The following is a 21,531-nucleotide window of genomic DNA, read 5'->3' as shown; positions in this document are numbered from 1 at the left end:
CTTATATAGAAGTTATCTTATAATTTTAACTATAGCTTATATAGTTTAATATTAATATTAATTATAGTATTAACTAGTATAAGGAAGGTATTAGTGCTAGCACTAGTGCGCATTAGCTCTTCCTTAATCTTTAGCTTAAGTCCTTATCTAAATATAGTTAAGAGTATAGTATTATTCTAGTTAGTATATATAGCAAGTTGCTAAAACTCTATAGCATAGTTAGTAGCTAACTTAGTTTATTTAATATATTAGATATTGCATTAGGCGCTAGAGACTTTATTAAATATACTAAATATAGGTTTAATTTATAACTTAAAAGTATTAAAGTCCTTTATCTAGTTATCTACTTTATCTAGGGTGTTACCTAAGTTATACTATTATATAAAGGGCTTTATCTATCTTAATACTGCGCTACGCATATAGCTGCTAGCTAGTATAACTCTTTTCTCCTCTTTAATGCGCTTGCCTTAGAATATAAAGAATAGATCCTATTATATAAGCTAATTATTAAGCTTGCTATATTTATTATAGTAGAGGTTAGGTTTATTAACTATAATATTACCTATATAGGTAGCACTATTATTAGTTATATCTATACTGTTTAATAAGCTAGAGGTAGCTTAGTTTCCTAAGGTAGTAGATATCTTAAAGATATTTAAAATATTAAGGTTATACTTTAAGCAAAGCTTATAAGCACTATTTAATTAGTTCTTAGGGATAAATGCTATTAAAGAAACTAAAGAGGTCTTATACTAAGGAGTATAGATATAATCTATCTATCTTAAAGGCAAGAGGTAATAATAAGTAGTATAGAGTAGACTATCTAGCTTAAAGGTTAAGTTAAGATCTAATATTATAGATTAATACTTAGGTTAAATATAAACTATAAGGGTTATATTCCTACTTGCTATATACTAATACTAAGGCTTACTTATTAATAAGCAACTAATAAGTATCTAATAAAAAGTAATAAGAGTACTTATTAATAGGCAGAGTTATACTATGCTTATTAATAAGTAGTAGTTTATATGCTTACTTATTAATAAGCAAGTTATATAACTATAATTATAAGTTCTACTTACTATACCTCTATAACCTAGAAGGAACCTAGTTAGTTACTTATTATACTGTACTATACTTCGTTGCAGGATTATAATAACTTATTACACCTCCTATAGCCCCTTAATATAGCTTGTTTTAGCTCTCTAAAGAAGGCGTATAGAGATAAGGTTAATAAGCTTATTATTATAATCCTATGCGAGAATACGGCACAGCAATAAGTAACTACTAACTAGACCCTAGCTTTAGGCTAAAGGATGCACAAAGTAGAGACAACAGCAATCTAAGGAGTTACGTAACGTGCTTGTTAACAAGCATAGCACGATACTGCTTGTCTATAAGCAGTCCCCTTATTCTTATTAGACTAACTCTAGTCGCTTATTAATAAGCATCTTCTATCTATTAGTATATAGTTAGTAAGAATATAACCCTTATAGTTTATGTTTAACCTAAGTATTAATCTATAATATTAGATCTTAAACCTAACCTTTAAGCTAGATAGTCTACTCTATACTACTTATTATTACCCTTGCTCTTAAGATAGATAGATTATATCTATACTCCTTAGTGCAAACTCCTCCCTTTAGATTCCCTAATAGTATTTATCTCTAAGAACTAATTAAATAGTGCTTATAAGCTTTGCTTAAAGTATAACCTTAATATAGGCTTTAGATTCTAGCCTACTATTAGGCACTTTTTATAGCTAGTAGAACCTTTGCTAAAGATGTTTCTATATTCTGCTAAATATAGAGAGCTAGAATATAATTAACATTATTAAAATTATTAGCTAGGAAAGCAAGTAATTTAGCAAGCTGAACCTCCTCTATAAGTAATAGCATACAATCCTGCGCACATGTTTTCAGCGTCTTAAGTACATTGCAAGCTGGCAAAGTAGGCACGGAATAGAGAAGATAGAGGAACGAGATGTTCTTGACACAAACGATAGCAGGGCACTGGTTGATAGCGGTTTCTGCTGAGGACGAACACAATAGTGAATTCTGCCTTTTAATCTAAGAACAGTTGCAGTGATTTATGCCCCACTGTAATTTAAGTTTACGTAATTACGCAGATCTAGACTAGCGTATTTCACGATAGGCCAACCTATTACAAACCGCTACAAAAGTCTGAGTATGAAGCCTCGAGCTAATCTAGCATCATTCTCGAAGCTCCAGCGTAGCTCTGTATTCATTGCCACTATTGAAGGCAATCTGCAGTCCGTTGAATTCTGCTAGCTCTTTTTGCAACGACAGGATCTCGAAGTTGTAAGATCGACTGGAAAAGTGCTGCGACTCCAGCCGCCTGTAAGCGGCGGTGTTGGTATAGAATAACGCAAGATACTGAGGTTGACACACCAAGCTATCGCGTGTGGGCAAGGTGTTAGCACTTAAGACACCTGATCGAGCGCCTGGTGGATTTGGCCATGTAGCTGTGGAGCTATCACACCTTCCACGTGGAAGGCGGAAAAGAAGCTGTGCATGTCAACGCTCTATTTTGCAAGGTCAGCAGTGACAGCATCCGGTTCGATTCTTTGGGATTTCGTCGATACTCCGCACGTACAGTGGTGGAGCCTTCCGTGCTGTTGCAGTGCTGTCGCTCGTCTATTTTATCTAGTATGACAGGCGTCAAGTACACAGGGTGCTATTGTCTTTGACTGCATCTCTTGCTTCTACTAGTCGCGAGATTACAATAGCTTAGCCTTCATCAATCTCTTGTGAGGACGTATCTTAATTATTAATCTATGATCATAACAATTTCATTAAACCAAGCATGCGCTCAGCTGATGCAACATTACCAAGGGGGGTTCTTTCCGGACTCTATGGAAGAGCTTCAGTTTAACCATCATTTCCTCTCAGCTTCTAGATCAACCTTATCGTCGCTAACGTAATGCACTGGGATAATTGCATTCACGACCTTCTGCACTTTTTCATCAAAAAGTTCGCCTTGCTGATGACCATATTTATGTAGACGATCGCTTAATGTGCTGTAGAATTTTTGCCAACTTTGTTATATTTTTTGTCGCCGGATAGTACCTTGAGTGGATGACTGTCACATTTCTTGGGGCATTGAGACCATTGCTCTTGCCAAAATTGCCTCCAGCGAAGCCTAAGCGTTCCTGGTGCCGTTTTAGTAGTAGGTAGGTGTTCCAGCAGCCAGCGGCAGGTCATTAGTGACTCCGCGCTGACTTGTCCTTTCCGCTGCGCAGAGGGAAGGCCTAGTTCGGTACGCAGCTCCTGAATCTGCCTCATGAATGTCATGGCATGCTCCTGGATACGTCCTTCGCAGTTCCCAACACTGATCTGCAGGTCATTCAATTGCTGGTGTGGTGTCAGAAGGCGTTGCTCAATCTCAGATCGAAGCTTCGCGTCCCGTTGTACTAGGTGGCTCGGTGTTGGACAAGCGAGTCGCAATTTGTCGAGCGTTGACTATAGATCTGTGATTCGTTGTCGTGTTTCGTCTCTCATGTGGGTATTCTGCAAAGCATGGGAAGCTATCCGCTCGTTTAAGTCCCTCAAGTCTCTCCTGGTGTTCCGAACTAGAACAGCATTCCTGTCAAGCTGGCAACTGGTTTGCACCCACTTACGATGCATCATGATCGCGGTCAAGTTGCGTCGAAGTTCCCATATATTTTGCTCAGGGTTGTCCGGAGATACGTGGAGATGTACCAAAAGTCGAGACACTGGTCTGGTTTCCCAGGAACTGACTCGAGGGAGGTGCGCGGCATAGTTCTAGCGCCCTCGACCGGGTCCTGACGCCCTTTTGGAAACAGACGCATTATGGAGTGTAGGTGTTCTTTTCATTGAGATCAACTGATGTGGGATCAAGTCGGCACTTCCTTTCCTCGAAAATGTTTTTGGTTCAGTATAATTCAAGAAACAGTCAACAACCTTGCAAAGCATAAGATCTATCAGCGATGGAGCAATATAGATTGTGTATGCATATGACAGCTGCATCGTCTTATTCATCGGCGTGTATATCCCGCCCCTAACTAGCTGCATCTTGCTATGAGACTAAGCCAATCTGGTGCCGGCTACGCCGATGTTGATCTGCAGTTTGTGTGATTGCTCACCTCATTTCTGCTGCTCGCTTACGTTCACATTAGCGAACGGGACCCATCTAATTTAGTGACTTTTCGAACGACTTTGTACTACAGATTTTGTGGGACCAGTCACTTCGATCGTCAGTCATCTGTGCGCAAATAGCCTTGTGTCGTTGATTGTGCACAGCACCTAGCAAAATTCGATGGAGCAACTGAAGTCATCATTTGCCCAACACATTCCTCGCAAAAACCGGGCTGTGACCGGTAAGGCTGCAGTTCAGACATATACCAATGGTAAGGTAAAGTAGAGCACAGAATTAGGTCACGTTAGAACACCTCCAGAATAACGGAGCGAGGTCATAGAAATAACTCATTGCTTCCAGGCTTCAGCAACGCAGTTGCTTGGATAAAAGAGCATTTGGCGAAGGTACGGCTGTAAGGAGAGATAAGTCCGAACGTATTCATCTGACGAATGTCTGCATCATCACACGCGCTGTACAGCCAGCAGTGCGCGTGCAAATCGGAGGCAGCGACCTTAGCCCATTGTGTCTAGTAGACTGAGTACAACGAAGCTCGCCCTACCTATCATGGAGACTCACTTGTTTGTATCGTGTATTAGAAGAGCACAAAAATGGTGGAGTAATAAGTATTCAGTGAAAGGGCGAATTTGCTAGTTGATGCATTTGTTGAGGTTCCTACAGTCAACGACATCATTACTAGAACTTGAAGCCACTAGAATAATATTTTCATAAGTAGACAGCACCATTACGTGCAAAGATTCTTGTGGCGAGTGAAACTCTAGTTAAGATCTGCGCGAGTGTGTCCCAATAGTGTAACGATGTCTATGAACTACAAATGCTCGTGAACTACAAAATTTCGCGGAGCAGGAACTTGAGAATTCCCCCAGCATACGCTGATTCTTTGGGGAAGAACTTCCTACTCTCGATGGTATATTCTCGAAGTTCCTCCAGAGATGAGAATAGCTCGGGATCGTGATCTGATGTATCCACCAAGTCTACGAGGTTGACATGAATAGTCTTTATCTTCTTTTCACAGTCAGTGGGAAAATGGCGAACCTAGCGTCTCGAACTGACCTCCTTGCACTGAGCAATGGTTACGGGCATTGGCTCGATGTGGACCGCTACGCAAAGTCTGTGCCAATGTTCGAGATTGTTAATGTCGGTACCATATAAGCCATTGAACCGAATGACCATGGCGTCTTTAAACCCTTGGCGAGCCTCTTCGCGCTCTCTGTCGTCTCTGTCCCAGGCAAAGAAATCACACATACGATAGAATTCTTCTGCTAAACCTCTCTTGCAGTCGTACGAAAACTCTGGGTACCTCAAGAAGAACATGGTAATTGCGTCCGAATTCTCTTCGATTTTATAGCGCTTTCTCTTCTCCTAGATGAAAAGATATAAGAAAGAGAGTACAGAGATTCCGTCATTTCCGGACACTTACCGCATTACCTCGAGAGCGGTTGGAACCTGATTGCGAACCACCGTTGTGAGAGAACTTGCAGCTTACTCCATAAGGGCAGGAGCCTTGGTCTCTGAACTGATAGCATTCCGCTCGTGAGTTTCTGTGCATTGTATTTCTTGTGGTAGAGCGGCCCTGAGCGTGTGGTTATACTTACTCATGAAAGCGGAGGATCGAGTAGATATAGCTATTGTGGATTGGACCTCAAACCTGCTTGGTGTGACAGCGGAGGTTGATACCGAATGACACCTTGCATGAGACTTTTGGCGACTGAAATATCGCCAAGAGATTCATAACCGTGGTGTGTGTTATATTGACTTTCTGCCATGTAAGGTAGTATAGTTGAGGTCTTTCCAATCGAGAATTCGCTAATCTTGTGTGATCATTGCTGCTAGATCAACTGGCAGCGATATCGCTTAGATCTTTAGGGATGAGGGTCAAGTAATGTAGCACATGCTGGCGTGGTAGTATTGGCCTGGTTGCGACTACCCAATTTCCGAAGGAAATCTTTCTATGAACAATCTCATCAAGGGCTCTCTTACATTTTAGATACGGGGAGCATCTATGCAACGGTGGAGTGTCTTGGGATATATGCTGGATGAGGTGTTTGTACCCGCCAGCGCTAGAAGTAGCCGGTAGCAAGGATTATCCATCTCGTGAAGTTGCTGATGCTCAACACAGGCGATACTACCACGTGCGCCTTCTTCTTGTAGCAATCAAATGCGCTCTAAATAGTTTCCTTACTATACTATGGCATCTACACTATTTGGTTATTGAGATGAGCGCCTTGTGCAGTGCCAGAGATGAATACAATGTGACCGGTGTAGTGTTCAACATGACGTGACGAGCTCAGTCCTGTTTCAGAAAGATTATTCATAGGCATTTTTCACAACATAGCGCAGCAGATACTACCACAGACTTTGATATCAATTCGGTCATGCAACCTAAATTGTGATAACCTGCTACTAGAGGTTCATAGCTATAACGATAAATGGTCAGCACTTTGACGTAAGTGCACCGATGCACAACGTGTAACACTACGTCATCGTATGACTATGACCAGGAAGGAAATGGATAGCCAGACACCAATACGGGTGTACACGCTAACACTACACACATATTCGAAGCACGTTTAAATTCTCTGCCCTGATAGGTAGCTATGCACCCCTGAAACATATACGTCCTATTTTTATAGAATAGTTTCTATATGTGCGTGTAGGTTAGTTGTCTAGAACGTATAATATATTCAAAGTAGTTATAGTTGTTGACCAAGTAAATACTATCATAATTGTCATATTAACTAGTTCACACTACATGTCTATTGCGTCATCAAAGTCGTTTCAATTCTTGAACTCGGGATGACTAGGGTAAGTGCAGCCCAAAACAAAGCTGTCGTTCCTGGCATCAACAGATTGCTCAACTGGAATGGAGTAAGCTTATCTACTTCCCGTCCGGGTACATGTGAACGTTCATAAGATCGCAAGTTGATAGTGACAGCATTTACTAGAAAGCTTGGCAGGTGACACGGTCACTAATGTAAGCAGTGTAGAGCAAATATGTGGTGGCCTGAATAGGCGTACTAACGTAAATGTAACCGCCTGTTAAGACGTCACATGCTCTCTCGGGAGCTTTTCACGAATGACTGTATTGCACAGGAATGAATCGGTTCACAAGAGCAAGAGTTGGAATTTGAACTAATGCAAGGTGCCTGTCGTACACACATGCGCACTAAGCTCTTTCCGGATTGTTACAACTGTAAGCATTTGCAACGTTCCTCATAAGGCTAGACTAACTTCCTATAAGTAGCGCTTGCAACATCAGACTATATCCCAGGATGTATCCTTAACTAAAATTGTCTGACTGGTTTATTCGGGTCTTGTGATCATGTCGGCGGTAATCCAAAGCAGAATCCAATACACTTTTGCGAACGACCAACTTCTTTCTTCTGCACTAAAATCAGCTCACAGAGACAAGGATGGCGATGCCATTGATGACGGGAACAGGGGTTTGGCTCACTATGGAAATCTGGCAATGCAAATGGCAGAAGCACATGAAGCGATTGTCGAGAACGGCAAGACACTGCGTGAGTTGCCTATTTTCTCTGGAAAATGCTGCTAAGGACACATACAGACGACATCCATACTCGGAATCACTGGTCTCAGTCTAAGAAGGGCCGAGCACAAGCGTGTAGGTCGTTAGGCATTGAGCCTTTTATTGAACAAAGCATCCGGCAACGGCACCAATCACCTTCTGATACTGTGCTTGATCATGCCCTCAGCGCTCTGCTTGGAGCAGTTTGGCTTGACTGCGAACGCCAGAACCAAACCACAGCAGCAACACGTGGAACGATCTTGAACGTCTTACGAAGCATAGATGCGATCGTAGACGTTCAATCATCGTCAAAAGGATCCGAGACGCAGCCTCTCAAGTCAACGAGTAATCAGTCTCGTGTAACGACCGACCACTCTGAACCGCAATATAGCAACCTAGACTTGAGTTTTGGACAAGAGCTGGGAAGTATAGATGAGTTTATCAATGATTGGTTCCAACAGGAATTTGGTGGAATCTCCCAGACGATACTCGATTCCGGAGCTGTTGGTGAAGATCTGCGAGACTTTACTGTTGAGGCCGAGGGACGTTTGTCTCCCAGAGACAATCTGACAAACGATCCGAGTGAACTAGTCCCAATCACAAGTATCCCAAGACTGGATAGCCAGGTCCCGGTGGTGAGACAGCAGCAAAGTGACTATGATAACGAGCTGTACGACACACAGAGGGATAATTTGCGCCTTTCTGAGCCGCAGAATGTATGTAGCGCAACACCGGTGACAAACACCAAGAGGAAATGGATGCCCGACAAAGACACCAAATTGATCTCGGCATATCGCAGCTTTCTACAATCGGAGCTGCAAAAGCTGACGAAAATCCCGCAACATAATAGACAAGGATTAGCTAGATATCTAGAACATCGTAAACTCGATAGAATGGAGACAGGAACTACGATCCTGCCCCAATTTCTTTATCTGGCAATCGGTAGCTGGCAGACCATCAGCGACTACAGGGACCTGCTTCGACGGGCGAGGTGTACTTCCAACGTTCTCAGACACCCGAACGTTCTTGCATGGAGCGCTGCTGATACTTACAATGAGATCTGCCGCTTGGATCAAGAGGAAGCGTTGACTGTCTTGCTCAGAAGATATCATACCATCAAACTGTGTGCAGAAAATCAGCCATACGATGACGATTACGGTCGCATTATCGTACAGACTCCCGATACAGTGGGTTTGGTCGAGACAGCAATTGCAGGTAATCCTATTTACGTACGAGACGCCCGTCTGACAGACCAGCTGGTATTGAAAATCTTGCCAGACACACAGCCTGGATCAGCTGAGTTTATTAAGGCGCGTCGTAGAGTCAAGCGTCTTCGAAAGTTGGCAAGGTACCTTAGTGGCTTGGTTCAAACCTATGGTTTTGGGATACTTGCGCTCCTTCCTTCGGGGCCATCATTCGGAGAACTGTCTTTGACCGATACTACGTGGGTGCACATGACCCCTTTTTCTTCAAAGACTAAATAATCTAGGTTGACATCAATAACCGAGAAAAGCTTCGATACTCTCGCGCAACTTCTCTACCAGGAACAGGGCGCACTGCTCCAAAATCTTAGCAGAGCGATTGAACCCTCTTTGCTAGCTCTAGTTCAAGGTGGGCTAGAGTGTCATACGACATATCTTGCCGAAAGAGTAGATCCGTCACTTCTCATTGATTTACCCAAGGGTCTGTTGCACTTGGAATGGAACTGTTCAGATCTGGAAAGTTAGATGTAAGGCGATACTATGACTCAATATCACAATCAGCTTTAGATGACATCTTCAAGATATACGCCCAAAGGTTCATCATTAACACCTGTTTTCATTGAGTCCTTCGAAAGAATCAAAAGTTCTGCATTTGATGATACTCCACGTGTGTGATTATAATACTTGGGGATCATATGGTGGTTTTTAGAAGATACCTTTCGTGCACATGTCAAAGCACGCAAATATTGAATCAATTTGGAAGATAGAGACTTGAATACGATGAAAGCAAAGGTAATTTAAGTCCAGAACATTCGGTTGCGACACATGCTTTATGGCTGACAATTGGCTTGGTTTTGCATATCAGTGCGAACGCGCTGGTTCGTGAACGACTGAAGTCACATCCTGAAAACTGCGACTTGATACCTTTTGCTGTACAAAGCACAAAAAATACGACAGTATCCAGCACCTAAAACTGTAGTCATTGAATTAGCCCACTTGCCAACGTGATACTAGCTTCTAAATTGCCATGATTCTTCTAGAAAAAATAGGGAATGCATCCGCTTCTTGATGCCCTTCTACCCTTCTATTGTGCCGCCAGTGCCATATGCCTCTCCCAATTTCCCAAGCCTCGCGACTAGCGTCGAATTTTCGCGTCAGTCTATTTAGTCTCACCCCAACCTGATTCTCTCTTGTCTTCATTGCAGCGTCAAGATTCTAATAACTGAACATCTCGCCGAACGTCCTTTACCAATATACTGACACCAGAAAATAAGAACTTGGCAAGTTCCATGTATTTATCGAACAAGCTCTGGTTTAGACGACTGCCTGTCGAGCAATTTCTAAAGCCCTCTGGAATCAACTAGACTCGATGACGAATTCGTTTCTAGCGCTCGAGGTTGTAAAGTTCTCACCCGCAATATCCATTAAGTTGGTTTTTTCGAGGTTTGCGATTATGTCTGGAGACAGTGTCTTTACCGAACCTCCTGCCTCAAGCAGATGTCGTTCAGTGATTTGCAAGACGAAATTGTTAGTGAATTGCTTTATAGCTACTTTGTAGTAAGCCTTTAGAATGTCATGGATGTTGTTAGCAGCCTGATCCTTGTTGCTAAGGTGCACTTTCTCTATTACTTCTGCCATATTGAAGCGGACACCATCCTTGAGTGCAGCAGCTTTCAGCCTAGCCAGAACCCGCTCTTGCCTATTGTTGGACAGATTGTCGGCAGAGTAGTGTTTCACAGTTTGGAGGATACCGCCTCTCTCGTCCGTTAGAAGTTGGGCCAGCTGTTCTTTGGCCTTCTAAAAGGCCTTAATATCGCTTACAGACAGCCTTGCCTTTAGCTTCTGTTTCAAGTCGGCATCTGATATCATCTCTTATAACACAGACTCGTTGTAGCTCTAAATTACAGCAACGACCCTTTTGATGACGACCATTGCAATGTTCTTCCATGGGCTTGACTGCTGACGACACATGTTCTTAATGACTTTTGGATTTATGGTACCAGGAAGCTCAGCTCCGCGAGATTTCTGGTACAGTAGACGGATCCAATCCATGATTCCGCCGTTGTTACAAATCAATCAGGCATGATTCTGATCAATGCCTCCGCGAACGTCCTCAAAGACCTTGTCGTGATCTAACTGCGTTATACATACTGCAAAGCCGTTGCTAAGCCAGGTGATATGCATACGAAGCTTAACAGTGCTATTGCCTTCTATGTCTGAATTGTAGTTGCCGCTCGAGGCATTTGAAACGTTTGGCTGGTACGCGTTCGCAAGACGCATTAAGAAGCGCCTCTGTTCTGCAGCAGTCTGATGCGAGGGACCAAGCAGCCCTAAGTCCTTTTGAGTACTTGCTGCAAGCCTTGCGATCTCCTTGACCATCTTGGGAAATTCGTTTCGGATATGATTATACAGAAGACCACCTAATATGGACTTAACGGCGTAGATTCTAGTTCAATCCCTCTTCAGTTCCGTTCAGGGGGCGCGTGTTGCGAGAAAGTTTTTTTCGCGTTGATGGCGCTCTTTGATCGTAAAGCTATCTACAATCTCCTGAGTGGAGCGGTTCTTTACAGCAAACCAACCGTGCGTGAGCCTCTCGATCTCGTTCTTTGCTATTCTGACAACCTGTCTGAAAGTAGTGCTTGCGCTTCCTCGATCCATCATCATATCCACACACTCCAAATTCATCGCCAGCCTGCAATGCATCGCATTTGAAAACGATTCCTACGGTGCGCTTGCCTTCTGGATCGGCTGTACGAGCCATGGAGAATCTAGGCTATGTGAGTTTCAGTACATCATGAATCGACACGGCTTACACTTCTTGGTTGGCCAGGCTGTTCCGAGCATTCATGACAGTCCTACAGACGTATTAGCTACTATCGCATCCTCATCTTAGGGTGCACATACAATATAATGGCACGCTTGTCTGGGATATAGGATTGAAACAGTTTTCTGATGACTGCTCGATCTTGTTCAGTTTGATATTTGGTGGGGTCTTGAATGTCAGTAATGATCTCTTCCCTTAAAATTTTTTTACCCTGCTGCTATAAAACATCCGTGTTATCAACAAAGAAAAACTCCGCACTAACAAGTTACTACGGTTTAATTATAAATTTATTAATTAAGAGAGCATGGATTCTTGGAAGGAAAATTAAGATAGTTGATTGTGACATGTACTTGTAATAAGAACTTGATCCTCAAGTGTAACGTCATTCCTGCCCGCCTCTTCGCTCAGATAAGCTTCGATTGATAGGTCATACCAGCCTCGATAATCCCATCGTATCCAAATTCATCGAAATCTCTTTTGCTGTACAGGTAAGATATTCACCGGTCAAGCCTACGCCGTGACTGATGGCGCAGTATCGATTCTTCCGGTGTTTCTCAGGGATAAGCCAAGAACTATCGGCAAATTCTTTGAACGCCATACCTGGACGCAGGATGCTGATGTTGTGATTCAACATTTCGTATGCATCGCGATAGAGTTGCTTTTGCGCAAGCGAAGGCATGCCAGGACCCGCACGGAATGTCTGTGAAAAATCTGCATAATACCCGTAGCATCCAACAACGTCCGTATTGAGACAAATCAGCGTATCTCTATCAATGACAGCATCGGAGGTCTCCTGAAACCACGGGGCTGAACGCTGTCCAGAGTTGAGCAAGCGGGTCTCGCAACAATCGCCGTTGCTCTCAATGACCGCTTTGTGTAGAATAGACCGGAGCTCATTCTCAGTTTGGTAAGGCTGAATTACTGTGCGCAGTATGCAAACACCTCTTTCTGTTGCGCGCAAAGACTTCTGGATGCATTCAATCTCCTCTGAAGATTTGATTGCCTTTGCGAGCTCGACTAGTTTCTGCGCATCAACTATGTAGTATCCCAGCTTTTATATCGCGAAACCTACGCCAGCATTCAGACGCTCAAGCCCAACGACTATGTTCTGATGACGACCAGTGAGCTCGTATATCAATTGCCCCATTTCAACCAACCATGGGCGCTTTTTCTGTTTGATGCCGATGTCCAGGTTGTATTGAACACCCTTCGCTATGCTTACCTCGTCAATAGTATCCTCGAATCCGTTGGCGAGATAAGCACAGCCTGAAAACTCTAATAGAATGGAGCGGTCCTGCGTAAGTAGGAGGTAACGGACAGGTCCGTTGCGGCTACTCCAAATCTGCATGTTTCGGGTGCTAGCTTGAATGCTAAAACGTCGCGTTGCATAACGCAAAAAGCAGCAGATTTTGACCTACCGGTATTCAAAAATGAGATTATTTTGGGAAATTGCAATCACCGCTCAAGCCAACCACATGAACCTGGCCCCGACTCCCGGTCCCATTCCCACCCGCCGCAATCATTGTCAGATACGTCTCCAAATCGTCTCACGCAACAGTCACTCGCCATGGACCCATCTGTTCGCTTCTTTGGATTCAGCGAGTCCCCGCTGCAGCCGCATATATGGCCCGCGAGCGTTTCTTCGCCGGGTACTGTAGCTGATCATAAGCCTGCAGGGCCCTGATTCACACCACAGCCGTGGATCGCGTACAAACCGCACAAGGTGCCATCGATTCTGCCGACGCGCCGCACACTGTAGCGAGCGGCGCGCGGAGATGAGATTGCTGCGCATTTTGTCAACACACCCCACGTAAGCGGCCCGGCATCCACGGGTGGACACCATACACGAGAAAGCGGGCAAAGAGGTTTTGAAAATTGCTGTAAGCACACGCTAGGTCACGCGATGACGGCCAAGCCTTCCACTGAAAGCGTTTCCTCAACGTTATCAGCTTTCGTTCCGACGACGCTGTTGCCCTATGGCGACTATACGAGCCCAAACGAGAACGACCAGGAGCATTTCCCGAGTCCCAGAAATACCGGAGCTCACTTATGTCCCGAACAAACACAGTCTCACCACCGCACAACACGTCGCTCTGCACCTGCACAGCCTTGGAGGAGAGAGCGATGCGGCTTTGAACGTCACCCTTGTCTGAGCACGGTATCTTGTGGTGGCATATCTGGCAAATCACTAGTCAAATGCCCCCCACAAGATGGCAGGCTGTAGCGTTGCTTGACTCTTGTCTTTGAAGATATTTTGTGTGCTGAAACCGATCCATGACTGGACGCAAAGGCGTCAGGCACTGCCTCCCGACTCGAAATTCTGCTTCTCTCGCAGCATTCTGCATCCTTGATCCAACTACGGCCATCAGATACAGCAGTGATGCCTTGCAGTAAAGTAAAGACAGCTCCCCGTTTCTCCGCTCACGCGATGATCCAAGTCCCGTGTTGTATTGTGCGCAAGCGACCAATTGCAAACCGAAATTTTTGCCTACCTACATTCACCTCATCAGTGGCAAAGACGGCGAGCGGCCGCGTGACCAGGGCCCATCTACGCCGTAAACACTTCATCTCCACAACCACTCACTGACCCGTCAGCTCATGGCTCTGAACAGCACTGAAAGCTTGTCCCCCTCAAATACCATGGACCCGCAGATTGACAGTGAACGCAAGCTGCACCGGGCACAGCAACTCGATCGCGCCCAGGTCGCACATCTGGCGGCGCGAATCAATGACCTCATCGAGCAAAACCGCAACCTCGAAGCCCGCATTGCGTACCTGCGTTCCACGCTGCCTACCGCCCACCAGGCGGCGCCTAATCCGCCACCACCCAGCGCCAACGCGCTCCAACTCCCCGCCGCCATCGACTCCCTGATGGCCGCGCAGGACGTCTACCGTTGCAAAGGCGTGCTGATGCCATGGTAAGCACTGCCCTGCCTTCGCCACCACTCTCTGACTCCCCAAGCGCGTGGAGAACCTGCAACAGACCCGTATATGACTATCGCTGCATGATGCAAGGCCATTTGGCGTGGTGTGCGGCCCACCGCCGTACGATTCTGGGCCTGTAATCGACGGCCTGCACGGTCGAGCTGGAGTGGCGCATCGACTGCGTGCCGGTGTACTGGGAGTAGCGGTCCTCGGGTGTGGGGGTGGACTGACTGACGCGTTGCATCGCCGTTGAGGACTCACACGTGGCACGCGCGGCGTTGGGGAGTACCAGTGGGATCAACGAGGCTCGAGCAGAGCTGCCGGGGAGAAGCTGAAGTAGACACAACAGCGCCAGCTACTCATGTAATCTGTTCTTTCTCAACCGAAGCTAGTCGCACGAACGGCTTATTCTGCATTACTCCATCAGGCGCGCTTTGTATCTAGCACATGACGGCACGTGGGACTTGCGTGCACCGGACCGATCTACAAGACACGAACTAGTTACTGCCGCTCCAGCACCCGCTCCTACTCCAGTTCCCTCTCCTGTTGCAGTGTCTACTCAGACTTGGACCCCAGCGCCACCAGTGCCCGTAGGACATAATCAGTACAGTCCAGAACGTTACAGAAACAAAGACTGACAGCTCAACGTAATACATCTACAACCCTCCCAACGTGTCAGAGCCCCTAGGGTCCCTGCAGCACGCGGAATCGCCCGAGCTCCAAGAGGTGCAAGATTCAGTGAATAGAGCCATCACGCCGCCAGCGGCAGACAAGCTGAACCCATACCAAACCCTCACGTCCAGATCGCAACTACCAGCGGGACCCCACGAAAGCCGCCTTGACCTACTCCCACGCACGAAGCTTCCGCACGCCATCCCCTCGACCTCTTTGCGTCAGTCGCACAAATCCCCGCCGCCATCCGTCGCCCAGGACTCCGCGGCGCCACATTCAGCCCCTGCGCATCTTCCTCCACAACGCTAGCCCCTCGTGACGCGTACATTGCACAGCATGCAGTCACTGTAGCAGCCATGCCCCAGAACGTACACCTGTGGCCCTGCACAAGCGTCTTGTCGGCTGCCTCGCGCAACGTGTGGCGACGGAGATGGAGTCTGCTGAAATCGATCTAGTAGCTGGTAAGGACGCGGCTTGCCCGTTGGGCCGGCACCTGAAGCGAGTGCGGCGACGCGATGGTGCTATGGCGTTGGGTGTGGAGCGGGCCGTGCTGGCGATGTAGTCTGGATGATGCGAGTAACTACCTGCAGGAGAACTCACATGTGACATGCGCGATGGTGTCGGAGGGAATCCATGCTTAGGTCTTTTTCGCGCAAATCGGCGGGAACTTGGCTGAGGAGAAGCTGGCGTATCTGCATGGCTGTGGGAACTCGCCTGGTTCGAAGACGTGCGATCCAAGTAACGGCATTTTGTATCTATCCTGCATCACGTTATGCTGAGAACAGCTTCTTACAAGTAAAACTGTTACGCAGACATGACAGTATCTCGAAACAAGAACTACAGTTGGCCGGAGGGACCGTGCCGCACCGAAGACGAACTACAATTGGTCTGAGATACCGCCCAAGGAGATAAGAGGAGCCCAGCGTACACAGGGCCGCCCCCTCGTCCACGGCTTGCACGCGGTTCGGCAAGCAAGTTGTCAGCTCATGACAGCATATGCCGTGGATTTGTAGCCGCGCAGACGCGCCAAACCCGACGCGCCTGTATGTCCAAGATCGCAGTTGCCGGTGAGCCGCGGTCATAAAGCGGGCCGTACCGGCGATATAGTCCCGGCGTGGTCTGGAACTGGCTTCGCGAGGCGACGGGCGCCGTTGTGGGGCGGTAAGCGCGGTCAGGTATGGCAACGTTCGGTGTGGATGGCTAGACTGGCGAGTCGCCTACAGAGGAACGATATCCCCGTGAAGGGCTGCGACGAGATCGGATGAGCAGGCTCGGAGAACGCTGGTTCTGAGACGCGGATATAGTCAATCTCCGGTGGTGAAGGCAGTGGGGTCGAGGTACTTGCTACTGCGAGTGTTTCGTGCTGGGCGCGGGAATGTCACTCTACGCATGTGCAGTACGCGGCTGAGACCAAGTAGAACTCGATGAATGAATAACAAGTCAAATTCGCACCGGCTTACGTTAAGTAATCGACGCATTTCCCTAGGCGCGGAGAGACAGCACCGACAAGATACGTTGGCAACCGGGTTCCGACACTCCGTGTGGTGAGTAATCACAACGAACGCCGAGGCTCATATCACTGATGCCAACGTACCCGCTCTTAACCGGAATTTTCACAGAATCATTGCTTCCTGTTACGCCCGTAAGTAGACGTTTCAGAAGACCGTCGGAGCAATTCTTCAACATCTACAGGCCCTGTGCAATATATCTCGAGAGTTGCTAACAAGCATACAGATAAGAGAGTATCGGGCTCCGACTTGCCGACGTGTCTGTGCGTTCTCTCTATGAACATCTACTTTTTTTCCTCGTGTAGCTATATGTAAAGTACATATATGAAAAGTCTCGACTACTTCTAATCAGTGGTTGCTGTAATGCAGAGTTGTAAGTAGAAGACCTAGATTAGCGTCGGTAGGTCGGTGATTTTTTGAGCCGATAGGGCAGCTTATTAGTTGCCCATGCGTCTCCGATGTGGACCGTGCATCCGGTCTACAGAGCTACGTAATCGAAGTGGGATGGAACCCATATGTACCCCGGCACGAGCCATGCTTGGCCGATGCTCTAGAGCTCGTACAGCAGAACCAAGTCACCACGCAATGGCTTCAGTCAACAGCATTTGGGCCATTGCGTGGCAGGATTAGTGACACAGTATAGATCTGATATCTGATACGAAAGCCACGGTAGCCATCGTCGATCGCTATTCACGTCCAGGAGGCCATTGGACTATTGCCTATCCATTCGTCACTCTTCATCAGCCGTCTCTTTGCTACGGCGTCAACTCTCGAAAACTTGGGGACGAGAAACTGGACCGGGTCGGTCTCAACAAGGGCCTCGCTGAGATGGCAACGGGAGACGAGATTGTTGCTTACTATGGCAAAGTCATGAATAGCACTCTTCTTCCATCCGGCCGGGTGACCTATTATCCTCTGCACAACTATACCAGTGACGGACAGTTCCAATCAGTTGCAACAGGCAAGATGTTCCAGGTCGGACCAAACACCCGCATCGTTGACTCCACGTACATGAAAGTCAGGGTTCCTGCCATGGGCCCACCTCAATACGAGGTGGCGGACAAAGTCAGCCTTATCACGCCAAACGACTTAGCAACTATTAAACGACCCTATGGCGCATACACAATTGTAGGAGCTGGAAAAACTGCAGCAGATACATGCCTATGGATGCTAGCACAGGGTATCGATCCAAAAGACATCTCCTGGATCATGCCGCGCGACTCCTGGTTCTTGGAACGCTCAATCGCCCAGCCACCAGAAGCTACCCTAAACCCTGAGCAGCAGATAGCAGAGAGAAAAGAGGCTACTATGAAAGCTACGACATCTGATGACATGTTTCACCGCCTGGAGACCTACGGACATGTGCTGCGTATCGATAAGAACGTAGAGCCTACCATGTTCAGGCACGCGTATTTATCGTCAGCAGAAATGGATCAGCTGAAGAGGGTGAAGAACATCATACGCCAAGGACGGATGGCGCGCATTGACCCTGACAAGGTCACTTTGGAACAAGGCGCGTACACACCGGTACCTGACACACTCTTCATCAACTGCACCGCTCTTGGACTATCAGACCAGCCAGTCATTCCCATCTTCAACGGCAGGTATATTACGCTCCAGGTCGTGAAGTTTAACCAGCCTGTGTTCAGTGCTGCTCTTGTTGCACACATCGAGGCTACGTATGATAACGACGACGACAAGAACTACTTCTGTGAGCCTGTCCCGTATTGTTTCAAGCCGAAGGACTACGTTGCCACCTTTCTGCCTAATGTAAGGAACAGGATGAGGTGGACGGAGGTGTCTGAATTGAATGCCTGGTGTGAAAAGGCTCGTCTTGACATGGGCATCTTGGGTCTGCCACCTAGCAATCCCGAGACAACCGAGTATTCCGATCCCGAGCTTATGGATAAGCTGAGAGGTGTTTACGAGAAGTTCAACGAGATTGCCAAGGCCGATGCTATCGCTGTAGCATAGATGTACAGCTTTTGTTCAGAAAAACCTTTTCTACCAAACAATGTTTTGATAAATTAATTTTCTTCGTCTCGTGAATTCTTTGTTGATTTGGGTGACTGTTCGAACTAAAAGACACCCACACCGAGTACTATCCATATTTATTTCACCTGCATGAGTTGGATACAAGGATTACGAGGCCAGAGGCTGGAATGGTGCATGGTTTGGTCGCACGAAAATCGCCTCAAAACACACGAGCGTAGAGATAGCGAAACCAACACACCAACTCAGAAGACTCAAGATAAGCAATGAATTTGAAACCTGTCACAGCGCTGAGCTAGAACAAAGCCGAGACGTGGTAACTTATGCTTGGCTCGCCAGAGCACAAGTTTCAGTACACCTGGACCTGTTCGCCAACATGATCACGCCCCACGAATACGGCCGAAGGCGTTAGTAATCAAATGCCGATCGATGAATGACAGCCTCGGTATCTACAAATATTAAACCTTGCCTGTATCGTAGTAGCAGGCCCCCTAAAAGTGTTTGCGGCTTTAGTTAGCGGGTTGTCTGTTTTTAAGCAGTGGAAACCTCCTTGAGTTCCACAACGATAAAAGTTACCCCGATTAGCACTGGCCTTTATCCTCTGGCTATGGTCACGAGTTCTACTTACAAGGCCCTTCTGCTAATGAGTAGCTTCATGTCTACCTTGGGGGCGACACATCGGTCAGAGGTATAGGTCCTTGGCAAGACGTTAACAGCGATACTTACACTACGCCAGAACTCAATGTGTCAATTCAACGTGAATCTCAACACCGTACGTCCACAAGTCCTCAGGTCCCAGCAGCGGTGCTTAAATACTCATTCGCATTAGGCGGACATCGCCAACACTAGTTATGTGCGTATGATGAAGAACGTCAAGCTTCCCATTTCGGGACGAACATACCGCTACGCCATCAACCCTCCTCTCGATGGAGAAAAGCCATACATCTTATTCCTCCACGGTTTTCCCGAGTCCTCGTATAGTTGGGTCAACCAGATTGACTACTTCACCCGGCACGGCTACGGAATCATAGCGCCAGACCTTCTCGGGACCGGTGGCACCGACAAGCCCACCGAACTAGACGCATACAGCTTGCGGACCATGTCATCTGAAATAGCCGAACTGCTCCAGTGTGAGGGCATTGAGAAGGTGGTCGCTGTTTCACACGATCTGTAAGCAAAACACACACGCAGAACCCTCCTTCGTGTAGAGACTGTCTAGGCTGACTTTGAACCCTCAAGCGGATCTTTCCTGCTCTCCCGCTTCCACACATACCACCCTGCCTATCTTTCCGCTCTGGTGTACCTAGACATCAGCTACATCCCGCCCGGCCTAGACCTGAACCTCACTACCATCGAAGCAGCCAACAACGCTTCGCAAGCCGGCTTGGGCTACCCTTTGTTAGGTTACTGGCCCTACCATAACCAGCCCGATGCCCACGTCCTCATGGACAAACACGTGCGTGGTCCCCCCTCCTGTCTTCTCCCACCCCTTAGTTTTCCACGCGCTTGACAATCGCAACAGTTAGACTCCCTCTTCTCCCTTTACTACACCTCGGCCACCCCAACGACCTGGATCGAAAACTTCAATACACCAGGCAAACTACAAGAGTGGCTAGCAGCAGACAAACGCGCGGAGTTCGGCAACGAATACATCACAAACTCCACCCGCGAGATCTGGAAGTCCATCGTCAAGGCGCAAGGCGGTTTGGAAGCGCCCTTGAAATGGTACAAGGCCTTTTTACAAGGTGTGAATTCCAAGGACGAGACTGGTACGGAAAAGCTTTCCTGCGTTGACAACGCGTGTTTCGATTCCATGGATAGCTAATGTGGGCGTAGAGCTTGAAGATGCAAATGGGATGATAGAGCAGCCTGTTATGTTTGTAACAGCGCAAAGGGATGCGGTGGGTGTGCAATCGGAGGAGTTGAAGAGAATGGTGCCGTTTGCGATGGGGATGTCGATTAGGAGCGTGGACGCCGGGCATTTCGTGCATCTTGAGAATGCGAGAGAGGTTAACAGGATAGTGCATAAGTTCTTAGAGGATATTTAAGACAGTGGTCGGATGGAGGCGGTGATAGGACGAGAAGGAAACGTTGATTTGGCGGGCGACCAGTAGCAGGGGAGGGCGAGGAAGAGGAAGTGGAACGTGTGATAGGAAAGTAGTACGTACATTCGCAACGGCTATCTTCCATGCTGCGCAGACGATGGGTAGGTGTGAGACGAAGACGCAAAGTAGACAGAACAGCGTCCATCAACCTTTCTAGTTTGTTATTCCTGCACAAACAAAGCCAGTCGTATAGAGGGGTCACTAACACAACTGCATCAGGTGCGCTCGAATCAAGTACGTGACCGTATGTAGGGTGCAACGGATTGCTGCCAGGTATCAGAGACGGCCAGCATGTCGCTAGATGCACGACACAGAGCTAAGGTATCTCGGTGGCAGTGGTCGCGTGGACCAAGATCAATTCAGCAGCTAGTGGGCGCGGGGCGACAAGACGACAGTGGACATAAGTACATGGCGAGCAATTCCGTTGAGCATAGAAGCAAGGTTGTGCAATACCAAAGGGCATATCACGCATAAGAAAGCCCTTCGTTGCGACTCGCCATACAAAGTCCGCTTCAGGTAGCACCTATCTCTCAGTCTGAACTTCCTTTGGAGGCTAGTGCCTGGATCCAGGAAACACCGTGTCTTCTCAGGCTAGACGTTACTGTTGCGAGAATAGACAAGATCGCGAAATACAATT

The 21,531-nt window shown here is 47.1% G+C and overlaps 6 protein-coding genes across 6 annotated transcripts; 4 read left to right on the top strand and 2 right to left on the bottom strand.

Moving 5' to 3' along the window:
* Positions 1-4,962: 4,962 nt before the first annotated feature.
* On the bottom strand, positions 4,963-5,703 carry C7974DRAFT_476171 (uncharacterized protein; the record flags this gene model as incomplete). Its single annotated transcript, XM_046146670.1, has 3 exons — positions 5,558-5,703; positions 5,191-5,499; positions 4,963-5,139 (listed from the first exon to the last, which is right to left on the bottom strand). Exons 1-3 carry the CDS (start codon positions 5,684-5,686, stop codon positions 4,963-4,965), a joined length of 615 nt encoding a protein of 204 aa, XP_045991753.1. The 5' UTR covers positions 5,687-5,703.
* A 1,714-nt stretch (positions 5,704-7,417) lies between these two features.
* Positions 7,418-9,393, top strand: C7974DRAFT_444606 (uncharacterized protein; the record flags this gene model as incomplete). The annotated part of the gene is made up of 4 exons (XM_046145516.1): positions 7,418-7,658; positions 7,706-8,382; positions 8,416-9,110; positions 9,156-9,393. The coding sequence occupies exons 1-4, from the start codon at positions 7,460-7,462 to the stop codon at positions 9,391-9,393; spliced, it is 1,809 nt and encodes a 602-aa protein (XP_045991752.1). The 5' UTR covers positions 7,418-7,459.
* An 831-nt stretch (positions 9,394-10,224) lies between these two features.
* C7974DRAFT_380779 (uncharacterized protein) lies at positions 10,225-13,040 on the bottom strand (the record flags this gene model as incomplete). Its single annotated transcript, XM_046140535.1, has 7 exons — positions 10,225-10,665; positions 11,020-11,298; positions 11,444-11,636; positions 11,682-11,723; positions 11,773-11,909; positions 12,126-12,716; positions 12,765-13,040. 7 exons carry the CDS (start codon positions 13,038-13,040, stop codon positions 10,225-10,227), a joined length of 1,959 nt encoding a protein of 652 aa, XP_045991751.1.
* Positions 13,041-14,290: 1,250 nt separating this feature from the next.
* Positions 14,291-15,452, top strand: C7974DRAFT_444603 (uncharacterized protein; the record flags this gene model as incomplete). Its single annotated transcript, XM_046145515.1, has 3 exons — positions 14,291-14,610; positions 14,708-14,830; positions 15,045-15,452. 3 exons carry the CDS (start codon positions 14,291-14,293, stop codon positions 15,253-15,255), a joined length of 654 nt encoding a protein of 217 aa, XP_045991750.1. The 3' UTR covers positions 15,256-15,452.
* Positions 15,453-17,160: 1,708 nt separating this feature from the next.
* Positions 17,161-18,771, top strand: C7974DRAFT_476168 (pyridine nucleotide-disulfide oxidoreductase-domain-containing protein; the record flags this gene model as incomplete). The annotated part of the gene is made up of 2 exons (XM_046146669.1): positions 17,161-17,170; positions 17,441-18,771. The coding sequence occupies 2 exons, from the start codon at positions 17,161-17,163 to the stop codon at positions 18,769-18,771; spliced, it is 1,341 nt and encodes a 446-aa protein (XP_045991749.1).
* A 524-nt stretch (positions 18,772-19,295) lies between these two features.
* On the top strand, positions 19,296-20,837 carry C7974DRAFT_368848 (Alpha/Beta hydrolase protein; the record flags this gene model as incomplete). Its single annotated transcript, XM_046139915.1, has 6 exons — positions 19,296-19,477; positions 19,526-19,561; positions 19,619-19,959; positions 20,029-20,245; positions 20,312-20,558; positions 20,626-20,837. Exons 1-6 carry the CDS (start codon positions 19,397-19,399, stop codon positions 20,835-20,837), a joined length of 1,134 nt encoding a protein of 377 aa, XP_045991748.1. The 5' UTR covers positions 19,296-19,396.
* Positions 20,838-21,531: the final 694 nt, after the last annotated feature.

Source organism: Boeremia exigua (assembly GCF_020726555.1).
Source record: "Boeremia exigua strain MPI-SDFR-AT-0100 chromosome Unknown C7974scaffold_14, whole genome shotgun sequence".
Classification (NCBI taxonomy): Eukaryota; Fungi; Ascomycota; class Dothideomycetes; order Pleosporales; family Didymellaceae; genus Boeremia; species Boeremia exigua.
Note: the sequence above shows the minus strand (reverse complement) of the source record. Positions and strands in the feature narration are given on the sequence as shown.